This window comes from Syngnathus acus, chromosome 6 (assembly GCF_901709675.1).
Source record: "Syngnathus acus chromosome 6, fSynAcu1.2, whole genome shotgun sequence".
Lineage (NCBI taxonomy): Eukaryota > Metazoa > Chordata > Actinopteri > Syngnathiformes > Syngnathidae > Syngnathus > Syngnathus acus.
Genome location: NC_051092.1, coordinates 4,656,092 through 4,668,816, shown reverse-complemented (window position 1 = coordinate 4,668,816; position 12,725 = coordinate 4,656,092). Strand labels below are relative to the sequence as shown.

Genomic DNA, 12,725 nt, shown 5'->3' with positions numbered 1-12,725 from the left:
ACGCGGCCTCGAGGACTAGAGCTTGACACCTGTGACCTTTGACCATGATATTTCCCTAATAAAGTGACCTGTTAGTAGGTACACTTGAAAATGGCGGTGTACCTAATGGAGTGTCCGTGTGATTCCCTCGTTAAGCGCACCTGCGTGAAAACTTTTAGCTCCTGCGGAACGTGAAAGGAGCTAAAACCTTTCACGCAGGTGCGCTTAACGAGGGTAACTTGGAAAACATATTGGAACGCGGCCTCGAGGATAGAGCTTGACACCTGTGACCTTTGACCATGATATTTCCCTAATAAAGTGACCTGTTAGTAGGTACACTTGAAAATGGCGGTGTACCTAATGGAGTGTCCGTGTGATTCCCTCGTTAAGCGCACCTGCGTGAAAACTTTTAGCTCCTGCGAAACGTGAAAGGAGCTAAAACTTTTCACGCAGGTGCGCTTAACGAGGGTAACTTGGAAAACATATTGGAACGTGGCCTCGAGGACTAGAGCTTGACACCCGGACCTTTGACCATGATATTTCCCTAATAAAGTGACCTGTTAGTAGGTACACTTGAAAATGGCGGTGTACCTAATGGAGTGTCCGTGTGATTCCCTCGTTAAGCGCACCTGCGTGAAAACTTTTAGCTCCTACGGAACGTGAAAGGAGCTAAAACTTTTCACACAGGTGCGCTTAACGAGGGTAACTTGGAAAACATATTGGAACGCGGCCTCGAGGACTAGAGCTTGACACCTGTGACCTTTGACCATGATATTTCCCTAATAAAGTGACCTGTTAGTAGGTACACTTGAAAATGGCGGTGTACCTAATGGAGTGTCCGTGTGATTCCCTCGTTAAGCGCACCTGCGTGAAAACTTTTAGCTCCTGCGGAACGTGAAAGGAGCTAAAACTTTTCACGCAGGTGCGCTTAACGAGGGTAACTTGGAAAACATATTGGAACGTGGCCTCGAGGACTAGAGCTTGACACCTGTGACCTTTGACCATGATATTTCCCTAATAAAGTGACCTGTTAGTAAGTACACTTGAAAATGGCGGTGTACCTAATGGAGTGTCCGTGTGATTCCCTCGTTAAGGGCACCTGCGTGAAAACTTTTAGCTCCTGCGGAACGTGAAAGGAGCTAAAACTTTTCACGCAGGTGCGCTTAACGAGGGTAACTTGGAAAACATATTGGAACGCAGCCCCTCGAGGACTGGAGGTCGACACCCCTGGTTTAAGTGAAAAGTGCCACACCCGCCGCCCTCACCCCCTCTTTCTGATTGGCTGGTTGATCTGTGACGTCATTCCGACACTCTATTAGCATAACACCATCAACCCTAACCCAACAAATACAAAATTAAAACAATGTCGGCATAACGTGTGTTGGCTGGTATAGCAGCAACGCTGTCACTCACTCGTGAATCTTCGCGAACGACTAATCAGCAGCGAGTGATAGATGGAGGAGGGACTTTAAGTGACGTAATTTCCCGTTCACGAACGAGACGAGCCAGTGACGCAACTTCCTGTTCAGTGTGTGCGTCTGTGTGTGTGTGGGTGGGGGGGAACGCTTTGTTGAAGGATTCGTTTGAACAAACCTTTTGAATGAACTGATTCTAAAGATTCCGTTCATTTAAAAGAACTGGAATGCACATCACTAGTTGCTGTGTGCTTTTACTCACACTGACACTATGACGGCTGTGGTGCGTTTTCGGTCCGATGGAAATGAGAGCATGTAGTTCAACGGGAGAACCTGGATTGTGCATGTTTCACCAACGTAAAATACACAGCCAAGTCGAAACACCTCGACTGTGATAGCCACTCAGCCGCTGTCAGAACAGCAGAGTGTCTTTAAAAGTGACTTTGTTCTTAATGCCGCAATATTTTATAGAGCTAGTCTAAAACAGTAAACAAAGCCATATTGATTCTTTTGGATTTTGATCACAATGACTTTCAATAGTTTATTCCTTACACTGTCTAAAACCTTTTTTCAAAACCTGTCACTTTTATTGACAAAAGAAATACAATTTAAAGAATATTTAGTATTTATTTGTATTCAATTATTCGACTCTCCATATATATAGGAATAGAACTTTGTCTTTTGTTGTAATATAACTGACTTCAATATAGAAGCTGGTGTAACACTTCACAGATTTTTGTTGGTGGTGTGCCTCGAGATTTTTTCCAATGAAAAGGTGTCCCGTGAATGAAAAAAGGTTGGGAAACACTGAGCTAAACAAGTGTAAGGATACAATATTAGAAATATATTTTAAAAATAGTTGTTTTAAAAAGGCTGGTTGAGGTCTTCGTAGCTGTTGATAAAGCACTTTGGCGTTTAAATGTGTGCAAAGATCAGCAACACTTTGGTGTCATCACAGTTGGAAAAAGGCACATTGGGAATTTGTATTTGACAAATATGAGCAAAATTAATGTTTGACAGATGTATTGGACCCGCCTATGCAAGCTTGAGGCCACACAGCACCTGTAACTGGTGAGATTTTTGTTTGCTTTTGAACACCAATCATATTTTTAATGCTAAAATATAGTTATTCCTTTTCAAAAGAAGGAAAAATAAATAGCAAAACACATTATTATGCCTTGATGACGGCAGCAAATTAAAGTTCAAGCGCTTCAAGATGCCGGATGGTGTTTTCTGGTCCAATACATTTGCTAAACACTGTAAACACGTACAAAAAAAACAACAAAAAAACGAGTGCAAACTAGCATCAAGCCTCCAACTCGCACAATTTTCTACATTGCTTGACTTTGAATTGGAGCGAATCTTGGTTGACTGGGCAAGAAGAAGTAGGTAGGCCCCTGTTATATTTTGTGGTCAGTAACAAAATGGATGCCGGTTGGTAAGAAGAAAAGCTGCCGATGTAACAAAAAGGCTGTAGGCGGTTTCCCTGTCTAAGATCGGACCAGTTTGAAGCCTTGTCCGGTGTCCAGAATGGCGGGAGGAAACCAGTTGAGCTTGACCCTCTTAAGGCACCTGAGGCAGGCGCTGCAGGGCCACAGCAGGCTGAGCCCGCCGCACCACAAGGCCAGGCGGACCAGCGGGTAGGTGACCCGGGGAAAGTAGGCCCTCCAGTGGTCAGTGAGGTCGTCGCCGGTGGGCAGGTGCAACACGTAGTCGCCCCAGCGGCGGGACACGCCGTAGACGGCCGGCGGCGCCCCACCCCGCCGCGACCACGGGACGCCACCGTCCCCGTCGCAGTTGTACGCCACCCAGTGCGACAGGAAGTCCCCCCGCTGCAGTTCGGCGGGCCGAGACGGCGTGGCGCCCTGCACGGCCACGTGCACGCCCTCCACCCGCCGCGCTGCCTTCACCATGGCCGACGAGTGGTCGCAGTCCAGCACCAGGATGAGGCGGGAGGGGAAGGTGCCGTTCTTCTCCCTCCACCAGTCCAACAGCTGGTCCAGACTGAGCGTGTCCCCGCCTTCAAGAGACAAAGAACAACCGTTAACTTGGATTGAAATTAGTCAAAGAAAAACGAGTCGAGAAGACTCGCGCTTTGGCGCCCGGACCCAAGTGTGACATCATGATAACAACAGACCTGCCAACGCCCACTCCCCGCTGCGATGCGTGTGCCCGCTGTAGAAAAGCAGGTAGGTGTCGTGGCGCGGCCCGTCGGCTGTGCGCAGATCCATGAAGGACTTGAGCTTGGCCTGCAGCGCCTCCAGCGTGATGCCGCCGGTGGAGTAGTCGCAGCCGAACGTCTCGATGAGGTGCTGGGCCAAGAAACGCTGGATATTGCTCAGCATGGCCGTGGAGCGCAGGTTGAGGTGCTGCACCTGGTCGGGGGGCAGCAGCACAGGCTGCCCGTCGGGGCTGCATGGAAAACATTTTGCAGAGCGACATTTTAACGTGGATTTTTGTGTGTGTGAATTTTTGGGCTGATTTGTTTTCTGTGGAGTTTCAATAAAAGGTACTGTAGCACTTGGAGAGTCGTCTATGTTTTAAGGGTGAAACGTTTGACAATGCAATATTTGCTGTGGCATGCGTCGTACCTGCAGTAGTTGGTGGGTATGACCATGGCGTAGCCCACACACGTTCCTCCCAGGCTGCCACCCAGCTCGTGGAACAGGCCGTGAAAGACGGACTCCAGAGGGAGAACCAGCAGGAAGGTGCTCAAGAAGATGCTGCTGGACGCCTGGGTGCAACAAACACAAAGCTCAGCCAAGTGAACTTCTCAAACAAGACAACTGGATCACATGCGGATACATCAAAGCCGCTGCCACTTACCTGCCAGGAGAGAGCGGCGAGGGCGACGGTGGACACCAGCGTGAAGCGCAGCAGGCGCTCACAGATGAGGCAAAAGTGCCTCATGCCCTTGGAGGCCATGATCTTATCCAGCCCGCTGCCCCCGCAAGCCTGGCTCAGGCAAACTCTTTGGCAGTCGCTGAGCTTGCTGTGAAAGCCCCACAGGCTGATGAAGAACACCAAGTGGCAGACGGCCCAGAAAAGCGTGCATGCTGCCAACGCCGGGATGGTTAGGTACCAGCGGTCCAGGCGACCCAGCACCTGTGCTGCCAGAACAACGAAGGTGACCTCCAGAAGCAGCAAAGGCAGCAGGGTGAGGCGGCGCCACAAGCCCCTCCGGTGCAGGAAGGGCTGCCAACGCTCGGTCACCGAGAGGCCGCTGAAGTAGACGTCGAGCAGCGGCTCGCACACCAGCAGCCCGAAGAAGCATCCCAGGGCAAACGCGTTGGTCCGGACTCCGAGGCTCGCCAGGAAGAAGTCGCCGCCGATGGCGACAAAGCACGCCAGGTTGGTCAACGCCAGAATCGCTTTCATTCTGAGGGCAACCACCACAGCGGAGAGGGCCACGGCCAGCACCGTGACGCTCAGGGCTTTGTGGAGGAGCAGCGCCGTACTGGCGGCGGCGAAGCCCGTCAGCTGAAGCCGCTCGGCCGAGGTGAGGAAGGCGGGCCGGTGCCTGGCGTAGCCCAGCATCCTCTCCAGCAGAGCCCAAAGAGTCCTCAGGGACACGCTGGACAGCAGCAGACCGTTGGCCACCTGCTCCTTGCTGTTGCCTTCCAGCTCAGGACTGTTGACGAAGCACAGGAGACCCAGAAGGAAGCCGAACCAAAGATGCAGGAGGCTGAGGCTGAGCCGCTCCGTGCCCAAGTAGCAGTACAAGCCGCCAGCCAGCGGCAGGACGAGCAGAGCCAAGATGAAGATGACCAGCAGCGTGGAGTCGGCCGTCTCCTCCCAGCGGACGAAGAGGCCTAGGCACAGCGCCACCAGCAGGTTGAGGCCGGACATGTAGCCCAGGCAGCGGACCGAAGACCACACGCTCCCCTCCCCTTGAACGTCGAGTCGGGTCATCGCCGCTTGCAGCCAGTGGCTGACGCAGTACCGCAGAAAACGCCACATTATGAATATATATCTATTCACGCTCAAAACAGGCGCGTTAGTATTTCAATAGGGCGTTTCGCTTTACTTAAGGACATGGACGTCGCGAGAGAGCCAAAGGTTAGCTACGTTGCTAACTTGGCAAAAGTGGCTAGCCTAGCTGAAGTTACCATCTTTCGCCGGGTTGACGTTAGCGTGCATAACAACGATCGTCGTTAAGTTACGAGAGTGGCATTTTCTGTCGCTAATTGGAAAGATTCGGACCTGTAGCCTTTTGGTGAAGGCATTTCAGTTCAGGAACTTCCGACGCGTCGAAAGTTTTCAAAACGCCATGATTGACGAATGAGCACTGTCTACGGAAAGTGCGAAGCACCGAAAAGTTCCGAAGAAAGCGCACGCTACTATTTATTCGTCACGAACTTTATAAATAAAGTCCCAAGAGTAGCTTTAAGTTGGTAAACTTTCAGAGGTTTTAAAAAAGTAAAGCTTCACCAAACGGGAAAAAAAAATACGTTTGACATTTAACAGAAAGAAAGTACATCATTAAGCTGGTTTGAGCTGAACATAAGAATGAAAGCAAACGCATACAAAGGAACATTTGCAACAGAATTGTGAATAAATGATAGATTTCCGTTCTAAAAACAAGGCCACAATTGTGTTAAGAAGTCCTATCTTTCTAAAACGGCTACTTTTGAGTCATTGTTCAGAATCTATCTTACATTAAAAATGCAATATAGTGCATTTCAGCAAAGCTAGTGCACTAAGGTGTATGATTAGATGATTAAGTTTATAAATGTACAGTACAAATTGGCTTGGATAATTTGCTCCATAAGAAAACACAGACACCTTCCACTTACATTCATTTATAAAAGACACAACCATACAAGAAGCACACATTGTTCTAAACCAGTGGTTCCCAACCTTGTTAGCAGTACCGAACCCCACCAGTTCTTCACTGAACCCCTCTTTAGTGACAAAAAAATATATAAATATATTTTCCTTCAAATTCAAGACAGATGTTTATCACTGCTGCACAAAATGAGCCGTGCATGAACATCACCTTGTTCAAAGAACAAAACCAACACCGTGCATCAACTCACAACAAATTACATACCAGCATATCAGTGTGACTTCTGCGATATTCAGGTGTGTTCGGACCTCCGCAGTGGAGGCTCTGCCCAACCCCTGAGACCGACCCCCTGAACCCTTAGGTTCGATCGACCCCAGGTTAAGAACCACTGTTCTAAACTGTTGAAAACGTTTGATGATTATAAACCATGCAAATGAGTCTCAAGGAAAGACTGGAAGACTACTGCACCACGTCATAACACTACCACTGACTTTGAGTGATGCTCTATTCAGAAACAGAAGCCGTATGAACATGTATTAGATGACAAGAATAACTTTTGTGTGCTGCCCAAGTGTGACATCTTTAAGAGTGTGATGGTATCTAAAAGCACTTCCAGACGTGCCGCTTTCTCATCTTGCTGGTCATTGTAAGAAAATAGGTCAATTTGCGACGGCCTTTGGGATCAATGAGATAAAGTGCCAGTACGCCGTCATTCACACGCACAAACCCAACAAACACCATCGTTAGCTATTAGCTTAAAAACCTCAGCAGCATCTATTGCGTTAAAGGTTAATAAAAAAAAAAAAAAAATCATCTCAAACCTGTTTCAGAGGTTCAACTAGTGCAAACGTTTTCAGTTCAGGTGAATTTTCAGTCTGAGGGAGCAGGACACTTCCAACCAGAATGAGCAACCTTTTTGCGTACACTTTTGTTCTATCGTGAGCATTTGTGCTTGAAATGTGGTTTGAGTTGGGTTTTGAAATCAAACGGCTGGCTGGATCTTGCTCATTGGTTGCTTACGCTGGATTTACAGCCGCAAAGTTACTGCAATCAGTCTATTTGGCAGCAACACATTTGTATCATTTCTCTGCTTAAAAACCAAAAACTAAGATACGAAAGGTAAGCGATATAGGCTCTCCCAAAAACAGGACTACTTCAAAACATTAGTACCTTGTGACACAATGAGCAACACACACTTACGTCACATTAGTAGAATACTCCAGTTACATGATCCTAAAATGCTACAAACACCACATTTTTTGTTAAGGATGCAAATATGGTTTAAAAGACCGGGCAACACCAATGTCTTTGAGAAGAGTGCGCTTAACATTTTTCAGCTAGCCCGTCAGTGTCCTCTTCTTCAGTCTCTTCACTGACCGTCAGGTTGTCTTTTTATTTTTTTTCTTGCTAAAAAGCGGCTCGACGTCCACGCTCTGTCAGCACGCGGACACGCCGGAAGATGATGCTGGACGTCAAGAGAGCATGAGGCGTTGATATATTTGGGGCGCTCGCTTTCCAACTCTTAGAAAAAGTCAATCTATTTATCAAAATATATGTCGAGCGAGGGTGTTCTCAGAAAATATTGCGTAAACATATCTCTTTCACACTGTGCAAGTGGTTTGAGGGGAAAGGAAGGGAAGGGCGAGGAGAATGCAGCCGGTTTACGTTTGGCAGCGCAGCAGTTGAAGCGCGACAAGAGTGTGGTCTAGGTCTGGAGCAGGATGGGGTCCTCCAGCTCCTGGAAGCCGGGCAGCGAGCCGCTCTGGCTCTCGCCGGAATCCGAGTCACAGGCGTCGGGCAGCTCGGCGAAGGCCCAAGCCAGCTGCTCGTCGTCCATGTCGGAGCGGGCCTGCGGCTCGCCGCCCTCGTCCTCCTCGGCAGGGTGGAAGTCCTGGGGGATGTAGAGCATCTCGGGGTAGTTGCGCGACACCAGGTCGCTGCTGGTGGCCAGCGACACCTTGCGGAAGGCGACGAGGTGCATGTGGGAGTACTTGACGTACTTGTAGCGCTTGAAGCCCAGCGACTCCACCGCCACGCGCCAGCTGCGCATCATGAGGGCGTGGCGGTTTTGGTGGGAGGAGTCGGGCGTGATGATGAGCAAGAGGCCGTGCAGCTCCAGCAGCTCGTGGGCTTTCTTGCAGCAGATCCAGCGCTGGTAGGGAGACGGGAAATAAGACAAGAGCAGGGAGAAGACCACCACGTGGAAGAGGCGGCCCGGCAGGGCGTCGATGGGGCTGTGCAGGTGGCGAAGGAAGGCCTCCACCGCCTCGCCCGTCAGCTGAAGCGGCCTCTGGAGCTGAAGGTTGAGGAAGTCGCACTTGTACACGCTCTGAAGACAAAGGAGAGCATGCGCAGACGTCAGCGTCATCGGGACGGAGAAATGACGTGAAAAGACGCCCTCACCTCCACCGCAGGCACAATGTCAATACCGACCGTGAGGAACCCGTCAAACTTTTTGAAAGGGTTAAAGCAGCTGCCCACATCCAGGAGCCGAATCTTCCCCACATGAGCACCGCCCGGACTGCAACGCACAACAACACCTTCTCTTTCAAAACATTTGCACTGTCTCTTCCCCGGCATACAAATACCTCAAGTCTCCCAAACAATGTGTCAAATGTTTACTACTTTCTTTTAAGCTGGGACATGGCCGCCATTTTAGAACAGAGCACCGAAATATGCAAATGCAGGGCGCGCTGGACTCGTGTCAAAAAAACGCAAGCTTTTGCACACAGAACTCGTCTTACCTTTGGATAGAAGAAGACGGCCGTCCACTCGCAGGCGCTTCAGTCGAACCGGCGGAGAAGGAGGCACTTTTCTCATCTTTCTCCAACATTCTTTTCATGCCACCATCTCGAAAATACTCCTGGCAGACACTGCCGAGACAACAAGCAGCGTCTTCAACGATAGCGCTCTTTTCATTAACCAACAAATTGCAATTGCTTATTATTTTTAAATTGTGGGCCAAGTAAGTAGGTTGCCAATCGACCTTAATAGTAAGTCTCACCTATGACACCAATCGATGCGTCCTTCCTTTTCGCAGTTGACAGCCCAATGATTGTCGGCGAGGTTCTTCATGGCGACGGCGTACTCGCTCAGCGTTTGCTCGTCCTCGCAGTGCTCGCGCCAGATCTTGTCAAAGTCGCCCACTGTCAAGGAAAGCAAAAGGTAGAGGCGTGACGACAGAAGCGACGTCGGCTGCTCGGGACAAAGGTTGCAAAATCCAGGGCATTTTCCGAGTCGCAAGGCGTCCACGGGAATTGATGGGGAAAAGGAATAAACAACATTGAAGGCAGAAAGTAGGATTCAGCAAATGAAGAGCAGAAGGAAGGCAACTCAAAAGTGCTTTTATTTGTTCTTCAACAGATATTTGTCCAGACTCACTTATGAGCTAATATTTAGTCAAGTGCTTGCTCATGTTTAACATTGGTTTAGTTAAATGGCCAGTATCCTGTCGGAACATTTTAAAGACGACGATTCAATCGCTAGCCATACTAGTCTATGCATGACCCAAAAACAAGAAGGGATGGTTCAATCCGCTTCAATCGAGGCCTACGAAGCAAGTTGTTGAAGTGCTGCCGATCATTGCAGCGTCAAGTCACGCTTAAGCACAAACGTTAGCAAGCCTGCTTCGGTTTCATTGACTTGTCAATGCTTTCGCTGGCCTCCCTCGGTGGAAAACCAAACCAAACCAAACAAAAACCGCAGCCTAGAGTCGACGACAGCCGATACTTCAAATCTCACACACGATAACATGTCACATCATTCCAAAGTTGGACTAAGAGAGTTTGTGCGTCGTTTTGAGAAGCTAGCCAGCCTTCGATTGTCCAAACGCAGACGAAGAGGGCCTCACCTTCTCTGTATTTCCTGCGGAGCTTTCGGTGGACGTTTTTCACCACCCCTGACAGCTTCTCCTGTTCATTCTTAGCCGAGGATGCGTCTGGAATGGGCACGCAGAAGGATGCCCGGTGTCTCTCCGTCCCAACGTCGTCGCTGGGGTCCATCGCACCGGTCCGGCAAGCTCGGCTGCTGATGTCTGGCTGGCCTGAGCTTCCTCTTTCTCCCCTCCGACACAGCTGCTTAGCATCGGCCGGCCGGTGCACGTGCCAAGAACAAGCAAGGTGATTGGCTACTTGCGACTGACATGTGCTCAGAAGTGACAGCCTGATATCCAATCACAAACCAGGAAACCATCGCTTCTCCCGTGTCACGTTCAAGTACCTCGTAAATCTTGGCTTCAGCTGTATAAGCAGCCGAATAGCTCGCTCACACCTTAAACCGGTTTTAGGGCACAAAGACAACCAAGAACACTAATAATCACCTGGTTAATCAACGGAGCGTGTTTGAATTCCATCCCTTTTTTCCAGAGGCGGTCCTGGCTTTTGCGCCCTGGGCGAACCATAACTAGCGCCGCTTCCTGTCTGCATGGCGTGGTCACGTCGACGGCAATCGGCTTAATTCTAACGTTTTTTCTTGTTTCTTTAGCGCTTGCCACCTGTTGTTCCCTCTTGACTATTGCGCAAGATAATCTCACGGGAGCACATTTTGCAGCGTTGAGGCCAAACGATGGCGTTTTTGCGCTTATGTGGAAAGTAAAGTGTGGACGTAAAAACACGCTTTAATTGAATACACGTCATTGAGTTCTTCGTTGGTTTGAAGTAACATAAGATGTGTTCTAACGATTTAGTTGACTTTTAGGTGAGCCATTCTTTCAACTGTAAACTTGTTTGAAGCAGAATAAAGGCGTTGACGCGTTCAGTCGGTTTGTACCGGTCATCTTCGTGCACTGAACAGCCCAGCGCGCGTGTGCGTGACCAAAAAAAAAAAAAACACCCACCCAGAAGCTGTGTTCCAAATCGCTCAGTCGTATACGCAAACCAAAAACAATTTGTATCATTTGAATCATCAGTCAGAGTACGTTGGTGAAAACGTTTGTATTTTTATTGCACTATAGTAAGCATGCACAGCAAAATGAGAGAATGATTAAATGATTCAGGTTAATTGAGCAAGACTTTTATCTCGAGTGAGACAGACAACTAACTCAGCATATTCCATCAACTGTATGTACATTTCTAAGGCCTCTTTGGACAAATTCGAAACATTGCCTTCATTAGATATGCGCATTCAATCATGAAAGCGTGTTGCATAAACACACATTTTCAGGAGTTCATTGATTGATTGATTGATTCTAAAGCCAAGCGCAAACAGAAAGAACGGTCGCTTGCTTGTTTTTACTTACTAGGTGGACATATGCTGGACAAACAGAAAGAATGGTCGCTTGCTTGTTTGAACTTTTTACACGATGATGGCGGCGGTTCCGGACGGGCCCCGAGCTGGCGTCTCCCGGCCGGGGACGAGCTGGCGGGCGCCGTCCCGGGATCTAGTAGCACACGAGGCGAAGCAGCACGTGCAGCAGGCTCAGCGTCGTCATCAGCAGCGCCGGTGAGTAGGACGCCGCCACGGCGCCCCCAGCCGTGGTCACCGTCAAGGGGTAGCCGGCCGACTGGTCCGCGCCGACCTTGCACACGTATGTGCCTGCATCCGTCTTCTGGAGGGCCGGAAAGATCGCAGTGGCGCCCTTTTGGTTGACCATCACTTGGCCGTCCTTCTGCCATTCGTAGGTGTTGTTGGCGACGGTGGCCGTGGCGCTGCTCCCAGTGACGGCGCAAACCAGGGTGAATCGTGTGCCTGTTATCGCTTTGCTGCTGGCTTTGACCACAACAACTCTCTTGTTGTTGTCCGTCGCAATCTTGTTTCCTGACTCCGTCGCAATCTTGTTTCCTGACTGGTTGGACTCCACGATAGCCTTCGCCGTAACCTCAACTGTGATGGTCGTTGCGCCCGCCGTGTAGACGCCGTTGTGTTCTTCCGCATCCAGGTTGATGATGTCTACGTTGCCGCTTTCCTCGGTGGCCCTCGGTGGAAGAGTGCCGTCTTTAAACTTCCATGTGGTAGTAGAGCTTCCAGACTTCAATCGGACATTGTTGCCCTTGTTGACTTTGCATGTTGATGACGCATCGCACACGACCAAAGGTTGAACAGTGAATTCTTCAGTTTTGGATGCGCTCTGAAGAGTGTACTCAGCCTTGTAGATCCCGGCGTCAGCGGCTTTCAAATTTTTGATCTTCAACGATTTTGATTCTGTGTCTAAGTCGTAGCCAACATCATCAGCCTTAATTGCGTTATTCTTCGGGTCCTTCCATTTGAATGAACTACCTGGCTCTGCCGCGGTGGAGATTTTCAACGTGAGCGCTTTGCCTATCTCGCACTTGCACTCCTTCGATCCCCCCGCTGTAGCTATCTGGCACTCCGGATCCGTTGCTGCGGAGGCCCGCAGCAGCAGCAGCAGCAGCAGCAGCTGAAGCCGCCAACGCCGGGACGGGACCATCTTGTCGTGATCGAGTGGTGTTTCCTGACTTCAGCGGTGCAACGAACGCTGCTGCGAATGCGGCGGCGAATGCGGCTGAGGAGCAGACGAGCCGCTTTTGCTCGGCCGAGCGACGGATATGAGCACGTGGCAGCAAAGGTTGCCCACGCTCGTCATT

At 49.7% G+C, this 12,725-nt stretch overlaps 2 protein-coding genes across 2 annotated transcripts; both read right to left on the bottom strand.

Annotated features, from left to right (window-relative positions):
* Nucleotides 1-2,374: 2,374 nt before the first annotated feature.
* On the bottom strand, nt 2,375-5,698 carry tmem168b (transmembrane protein 168b). The gene is made up of 4 exons (XM_037254431.1): nt 4,221-5,698; nt 3,986-4,128; nt 3,532-3,806; nt 2,375-3,414 (listed from the first exon to the last, which is right to left on the bottom strand). Exons 1-4 carry the CDS (start codon nt 5,352-5,354, stop codon nt 2,885-2,887), a joined length of 2,082 nt encoding a protein of 693 aa, XP_037110326.1. The 5' UTR covers nt 5,355-5,698; the 3' UTR covers nt 2,375-2,884.
* A 2,056-nt stretch (nt 5,699-7,754) lies between these two features.
* bmt2 (base methyltransferase of 25S rRNA 2 homolog) lies at nt 7,755-10,280 on the bottom strand. The gene is made up of 5 exons (XM_037254432.1): nt 10,034-10,280; nt 9,188-9,329; nt 8,928-9,056; nt 8,587-8,704; nt 7,755-8,512 (listed from the first exon to the last, which is right to left on the bottom strand). The coding sequence occupies exons 1-5, from the start codon at nt 10,182-10,184 to the stop codon at nt 7,889-7,891; spliced, it is 1,164 nt and encodes a 387-aa protein (XP_037110327.1). The 5' UTR covers nt 10,185-10,280; the 3' UTR covers nt 7,755-7,888.
* Nucleotides 10,281-12,725: the final 2,445 nt, after the last annotated feature.

Excerpts from the sequence above, each read along its gene's own strand:
- tmem168b (XM_037254431.1), bottom strand. The coding sequence starts at position 5,354 with ATGTGGCGTTTTCTGCGGTACTGCGTCAGCCACTGGCTGCAAGCGGCG. Across the intron at positions 4,129-4,220 it reads TCGCCGCTCTCTCCTGGCAG|GCGTCCAGCAGCATCTTCTT; the intron begins GTAAGTGGCAGC and ends TGTTGCACCCAG. Across the intron at positions 3,415-3,531 it reads CGGGGAGTGGGCGTTGGCAG|GCGGGGACACGCTCAGTCTG; the intron begins GTCTGTTGTTAT and ends TGTCTCTTGAAG.
- bmt2 (XM_037254432.1), bottom strand. The coding sequence starts at position 10,184 with ATGGACCCCAGCGACGACGTTGGGACGGAGAGACACCGGGCATCCTTC. Across the intron at positions 9,330-10,033 it reads CCGCAGGAAATACAGAGAAG|TGGGCGACTTTGACAAGATC; the intron begins GTGAGGCCCTCT and ends TTTCCTTGACAG. Across the intron at positions 9,057-9,187 it reads CGCATCGATTGGTGTCATAG|TGTCTGCCAGGAGTATTTTC; the intron begins GTGAGACTTACT and ends TTGTCTCGGCAG.